The 7,165-nt window shown below is 35.3% G+C and overlaps 1 protein-coding gene across 1 annotated transcript; it reads left to right on the top strand.

Annotated features, from left to right (window-relative positions):
* The first annotated feature begins 244 nt into the window (after positions 1-244).
* On the top strand, positions 245-4,882 carry LOC122276967 (alpha-L-arabinofuranosidase 1-like). Its single transcript, XM_043086852.1, has 8 exons — positions 245-251; positions 598-716; positions 856-927; positions 1,005-1,108; positions 3,339-3,395; positions 3,508-3,706; positions 3,995-4,141; positions 4,733-4,882. Exons 1-8 carry the CDS (start codon positions 245-247, stop codon positions 4,880-4,882), a joined length of 855 nt encoding a protein of 284 aa, XP_042942786.1.
* Positions 4,883-7,165: the final 2,283 nt, after the last annotated feature.

The raw sequence follows: 7,165 nt of genomic DNA, 5'->3' as shown, positions 1-7,165 counted from the left end.
AAATGGTACGATATTCTGAGATACTATTGCATTGCAAGAACTTCATGTTGGAGAAAATCAACTCTACGTTAATGAAGATCTGAATGCCTTTCATTGCAGCTTTCTTTCCCTCCATGATGCTCATTCCTGTATGATACATTTTTTTTTAATGAAGTTTCTCTCGTCATTTAAGCTTCTGTTAGCAACACCACCTTTAAAATCTCTCATCGTTGAATGGAGTTGTTTTCATATTTTACTTGCCTCAATGGAAAGTTTTCCATGGGAAGATATAGTATCTGAATTCTTGAAATGCTAGATGGATGTATTTATTTTTCCTTTGTGTACTTGTGTGCAGCAAAAGCTCAGTGCTTCCAGAAAAACACTTTTACTTTGGTTTCCAAGTGGATTGTGAAGTGTACTGCTCGCTTAATTTGACTGACTGCATCTGAGCTATAATTTAGTTGTTGCAATAACCATTATTACTTTCAAAAAATTTTAGAAACCAAAAAATTCAGAAGAAAAAAATTGCCACTGCAATACAGATTTTTAGTGATGCATCTGATGTATGACTTTATTCGTTGTTTTATTTTGTTTATTATTTTATTGTTCATTGACCAGGAAATTACCTCAAGTTCTATAATGCCATAAAGAAGGCTTATCCGGACGTCAAAATTATCACAAATTGTAACGGGTTATGTCAAACGTTGGATCACCCTGCAGATTTTTATGATTATCATGTAAAATTCTCATCTTCATTTCTTGTACTGATATGTGAATGGAGCCATTTCAATGATCTTTTTTGTCTTTTGATATGAGTGTCTTTCGTCCTTCATTGTGCAATGAGGGACAATCGTCTTACTCTGGCTTTTTGGTTAGGTTTATACATCTGCCAAAGATATGTTTTCAAAGGCTGATCAGTTTAATTGTACATCACGTGATGGTCCAAAGGTGTGATGTTTTTCCTGTATGATAATAATAAATGCATTTGATCAAATACTTAAAGGGTTTTCATTGATATGCTTCAGGCTTTTGTAAGTGAGTATGCTGTAAATCAGGACGAAGCTGGAAATGGAAATCTTTTAGCAGCACTGGCTGAGGCTGCATTCCTTATTGGGATTGAACAGAACAGGTTTGATGTAATTTTTGAACTTGCTTACTGTAAAATTGTGCTTGCAATTACTTCAATTCATTCCAAATTTGACGATTCCTTTTTCCTCCAAAGCATTCTTTGGGGGAACCGTGCAACTAATCCTAGAAAAAGAATATAAGAAATATCAACTCTGATCTGATAGTTTTTGGAAGATGCTGAGTTTTCCCCAGTCGTTTGCCTAATCTAAAGTTAGAATTGTGTTCTAATAGTCAATTAAACTTGGGCATTATTATTAAAAATTTGTTTATGTTATTAGATGAATGTTTATTCACTGGCCATATCTATTTATTTGAATCCGCATATATCTCATTAGATGAATTGCATGTAGTTCTCAAGCAATTAAGAACATGATTCAGCTTCATTGAACGAGACTAGTCCACTGAAGTTATAATTGCTAATGACTTGCAAACTTATAGTTCATAGCTAGTGGTGAATTAGGCATTTTATCTGAGAAAACTACAATTAGATTTGTCTTGTTCATGGAAGAGTTGACTTCCATGAACGGCACCACAGCTAATAAAAGTTTTACAAACTTATTGTCAACTGAACTTGTTATTCACATTCATTAACAGAAAATAGTTCCTAATCTTATTGAAGTTAAATATACTCAAATATAGAGTATAGGTCACTTTGATATACGATGGACAGAAATTTTGAATGGTCAAGACCTTGATAGTTTTTGTGGTCAAATGAAAATAAGTTGGAACATCAACTATGATAAGTAATCCATTGTCTCATATGGACATGTAAATAAGGCAAATTAATGTTAATAAATTATTTTTATTTGAGAAATGACATTAATAATTAACTTTTTTGCTTCTCATGATAGATAAAATTTTGTTTACCCATCAAAACAAAAATAATGAACTTGTTTGCATTTATGTTCTCCATGAGGTCTCCTTCAAAATTTTACTTAATTCTTTGCTAATTTCTCTTTTCTATGCATGACCTTTCTTCATTTCCCGAAGTTTCCCTTAACATTTTTCCTTAATAATATTGAAAAAATCAAGTTTTTTTGGTTAAAAAAGGGGAATCAAAAGCCCATCCTAGAGCCTTAGTAGCAAGAATGACATCATGTAAGATGGTTTGGTCGTGTCCAACAAAGGCATCTGCTGACAAAAGAGTTATTTGATTTAAACATCAGCTGCCACCCAAAAGACAATATATTGGTGTGATGGTGTAGAGGGTGTGATATAATAAATGAGAGTTGGAAGTTAATGCATGATAAGGCATACGTGGTAGGCTCATTATGAGAAATGCTTGGTCTACAAAGGAATTCTTCAAAAGTAAACCTACAAGTGGATGTGGCTTGATTTAGTATGTCTGATTGTAAAGCTTTTTTTTATTTTAGAGTAGATATGACGTCTCATATCGAGTTACATCAATTTGTAAGATCCTTTTATAAATCTAGCACCTTGCTGGTTATTTGCCTTTCCCATCGTTGCTACTACTGTAGTGCCTAAAATTCGTGGATTCTCAAATAGAGGGGAATCGAGGTAGAATTTTTGCTGAGCTGTGTCTTTTGCTTTTCTTTCTTTCTTTCTTTCTTTCTTTCTTTCATTCTGTTCTTTCTTTTGTTTGCTTTTCCTCTTGTTAAGGAAAGTGGGAATCCAAAAGGCTCACCCGCACAACCAGATAGGAGTGTTGGGTGAAGAACCATTATTCTAGAAGACATCTAATCTGGAGCCCACATCTTATGAGGGTTCTTGACATTAGGACAAAGTGTTTGGCCTTTCCTTTTCAGTGCTCGTTCATGCTTTGTTAACCAACCTAGTGCTTTGAGCCTAAGCCTTCATGTAGGATAAATTCATGCTAAGGAGTGCGTGCGATATGTACAAGTTGCAGAAGAATGAAAATATTGGCTTATAATGAGGTCTATAGTTTAGTAAAAAGAAAGCTAAATAGTAAAAGTATCGAAAAGGGAAAAGACCGTAAAATGGAAACCTGGCCTATGCCCATTTAGTTTGACAAATAGGTACCAAGTAGGCTATATAAACTACTTTGATTTGCATTAATTTTTAGAAATTGACAACGCTATGTCTCTCAAACATCCCTAAATCCTGGAGTTTCCAGATGGGTTTGTGTGCATAAAGTAAGGATCTTGATCTTCAATTTCTTTTGCAATTAATTAGCTTCTATACTCATAAAATTTTTAGGGCCAATCAAAAATAAAAGCTGCTAAGGACTTCCATTTCTTTCTTCAATGCAGTGATGTAGTTAGCATGGCAAGCTTTGCACCACTTTTTCTGAATGACAATGACAGATGGTAATTTCTCTCAAAATTTTGTCATAAAATAATTTTAAATATATTTTACTTCAAAAGTGAAAATCAACCTTTATATAATTGTTATACTAAGATTAAAAAACTTTCTATTAAGGTGGCATTCAGATGCAATTGTCTTTAACTCTTCACAACAATATGGAACACCAAGCTACTGGGTGCAACACTTCTTCAGGGAGTCAAGTTCAGCAACTGTTCTTCATTCAACACTTCAAAAAAATGCATACACTTCCCTTATTGCATCTGCAATTATGTGGGAAAACTCAGATGATAACAAGAGTTACCTAAGAATAAAGGTGTGCTTCCTCATGACTGACCTCACTATTTTATACTGCAATGCTTCCTACCCCGTTTTCCAGCACCTTCAGATTCAAACATATTCATAGATTTTACTTTGTTCAGGCGTATTATCCAGTTACTTGTTGACACAAATATCCGTCTTACTTGTTTTTCTAGCTCTTTAGTTATTTTGAATTTGATAGCTGCTTCATACGCTTTTGGAATTGAATGGAATATGGCTTTTCTATCTATGTGGCACTGCTGTTAATTTGAGATTTTATTTTATTTTATTTTTTCTTTTGAAGATTGTGAACTTTGGGAATGACATAGTTAATCTCAAGATAAGTGTGGACGGATTGGAGCCCAGCTCCATACAGCCATCCGGGTCGACAAAGACGATACTCACCTCTGGTAATCAGAAGGATGAGAATTCCTTCGACGAGCCAAATAAGGTCATTATTCAGGAATTGCTTTTTTAGTAGTACTAGAAAACATGTCTTCTGAATTGTTGGGGGGCTTCTCCGCATATTCAGATATACTTCTACATGCTATTTTGTAGGTAACTTTTTAGATTGTCTTCATTTTCATTACCTTAAACTAAAGATGATCCTCAGACATTCTCAAAAGATTAAAAAGGTTTTCAATTTATGGTTATGAAGTGAATATTCATTGACCAAGACAAAATCCTAGTGCTGTTAGGGCGGTGGGCAGATTTCTCTACCATCTTTACCCATACACAGCCAAAGTTGGGCAAAAATCTAATAGGATTTTAATTAGCCACTAATTAAATAGTAACTATTTAGCTGCATTCAGCTATTCATATCTTCTTGCCAATGTAATATCTATAAAGGATCATATCTCTTTGGCCTATACATGGTTTCTTGATTCCCACAATCTACTACAAACAAAATATTACAGTATGAAATAAAGAGGAGAAGAAAAATTGACAAAAGGGAAAGAATTTTCTCTCTTGAATGGTAAGATTGACAGAAATAACATATAGCTCTAAATAACACTTTTTGTCTTCTATTGTATGTATCCAGGTCAAACCGACCCAAAGTCCACTTGAAAATGCTGACAAGGACATGGATGTCGTACTCCTTCCATATTCTCTCACTTCATTTGATCTGTTGAAAGAATCTAGCAACATCAGAACCGCAAGAACTGATTCTTTCTGTAAATCATCTTTTTAAAATTTTAACTCATGATGAATATCAAGTACTATACTTTTGAGAAATAAAGGTAATAACCCAACAAAAGATGGCATGCTTGCGTGCCAATTGTTCTGTTGGAATGTCATGCTGTATGTAATTTCAAACTCGATCGTTGCTTTTGGCTTTCATGCTTGTAAGTATATGTATGAATACTCTTTGTTCTTGGTGACGAAATTATATCCTTCAGTTCATTTTAATACACCCAAGCACAATGCATTTACCTTCCATCGTTATACTTCAATACAAAATGTTCTATATCGAAGGGTTGATCAATCTGTTTGGTCAAATCACTTAGCTCCAACTAGTTTGTTCCTCATTCTCAAAATTACAAGTTGCTACATAATCAACAATGATCAAATCAAGATTGCATCGAATGAATGATCCATGGATTCTTTGTCTTCCAGACTCTATAAGCCTAACCAATAGTTACAAGAAGTTGAGTCATTAGCCAGGGATCATAACTCACAGGAGTAACTCTAGGCTTTGGGATGAATCTAAAGTTAGGCAAATCCCTTGGATAAGAGTTAACCAAGTACATCATGAAAACTCACCTCCCATAAACAACAAAGGGTAACCAAACCAGGCCACGTAAACCGAAAAGAAGAGTCCACCTTTTGGACTGCTGATATCCATGAGCAGTTTAAAATTTCTTTGTCTGGAAAATGGTTTGAGGAATACTCCAAACAAAATCTAAATTGACTCTGTTTACTCACAATAATCTAAAATCTATAGGATCCTCTAGCTTGAATCCTACTTGTTTGTCAACATTGAAACATTTTCTAAAATACTGACATTGAGCATAGAGATGCCTAAAGATCTTTACAAAACAAGAAGATTAAAAAAAAGTGGTGCCCCTTGCAACAAGATATCCGTGAATTCAATCCCGATGTGGTAGTCCACAACAACTTTGAAATGGCAACAGTCCATTGTCATGAATCAAATTGCTCTTCTCTGCATCCACGAATTGCATAATATGGACCAAATCATCTCTCAAAAGATAAAGTGAAAACATCCCTCCTTGTAAGATCACATGTCCAAGAAACTTCACCTCATTCATCACATAAGTGATACTTGTGAGGGTCAAGATCCCCTTGATAGTGGTGGCTAATAAGTTGCAGCAATTAGGGATCTTTAGAATATGCTTGTTGGGGCTCTTCCAACCATGTGACCCTTACTGCACTAACAACTTTAGCTTCCATGTTAGTGGGTGTGATCTAACTTTCTTGTGAATCTGGATCACTATCCTTTGTGAGTACTCGAGATTATGCATCGGCTGCCTTGTTTTCTCTGCCACTTCGATACTCCACTGTAAAATCAAACCCCAAAATTTTGAGATCCATTGTTACTGAAAGGGAGTACGTACTCTTCGTTCTAGTAAATTTTTAAGTGCCTATTGATCTATTTTGACCTTGAACATGTGACCTAACAAATAGTGCCTCCATTTTCTGAGAGCCAAAACTAGTGCCAATAATTTCTTTTCGTAAGTTGACAGAAATAGGCTCTTCCCTTTGAGTGCTTGGCTAGATAGGCCAATGGTCGTCATTCCTGCATTAGAACAGCTCTTAACCCATCACCTAAAGTGTCACATTCAACTGCAAACGCCTTAGGAAAATCTGTTAATCCCAGTACAAGGGGCATAACCATAGCAGCCTTGAGGGCTTTGAATGCTTGGTTAGCATCCTCTGTCCAGCAAAATGAGTTTTTCTTGAGAAGGGCATTCAAGGGTGCTGCTATACCCCCATAATAACTAGTACGACCCAAAAAAACCCCTTAGAGCTTTAGGATTTTGGGGAGGGCCATTCAATCATGGCTGAAGTCTTCATTGGATCGGCCTTCACTTGTTCCTTTGAGATGATATGGCCAAGATACTCCACTTCACGGCAACCAAATGTACACTTAGATGCCTTGGCATAAAGTTGATAGTGAAATAATACTCCCAAAACAACCCTCAAATGACCTGAGTGATCTCCCATGGTTTTTCTGTACACAAGAATGTCATAAAATATTACTAACACAAATCTTCTAAGATAGGGTTTGAAAATTTCATTCATCAACCCTTGGAAGGTTGATGGTGCATTAGTAAGCCTAGAGGACATTACCAAAAACTCATAGTGACCTTCGTGAGTACGAAATGCAGTTTTAGATAGATCCTCAAGCTTCATCCTAATTTGATGTTAACCCAATCGTAAATCAAGCTTAGAAAATAGTCCAGCACCATACAATTCATCTAACAACTCATTTATATTGGGGATAGGATACTTA

This window comes from Carya illinoinensis, chromosome 9 (assembly GCF_018687715.1).
Source record: "Carya illinoinensis cultivar Pawnee chromosome 9, C.illinoinensisPawnee_v1, whole genome shotgun sequence".
In the NCBI taxonomy this organism is placed as follows: domain Eukaryota; kingdom Viridiplantae; phylum Streptophyta; class Magnoliopsida; order Fagales; family Juglandaceae; genus Carya; species Carya illinoinensis.
The sequence above is the reverse complement of the archived record's forward strand: the minus strand, read 5'-3'. Positions and strand labels throughout refer to the sequence as shown.

What these genes read in the sequence shown, in the direction of transcription:
- LOC122276967 (XM_043086852.1), top strand. An exon ending in CAGATTTTTATGATTATCAT is followed by an intron (nt 717 to 855) that starts GTAAAATTCTCA and finishes CTTTTTGGTTAG; the next exon opens with GTTTATACATCTGCCAAAGA. An exon ending in AGAGTTACCTAAGAATAAAG is followed by an intron (nt 3,707 to 3,994) that starts GTGTGCTTCCTC and finishes TTTCTTTTGAAG; the next exon opens with ATTGTGAACTTTGGGAATGA.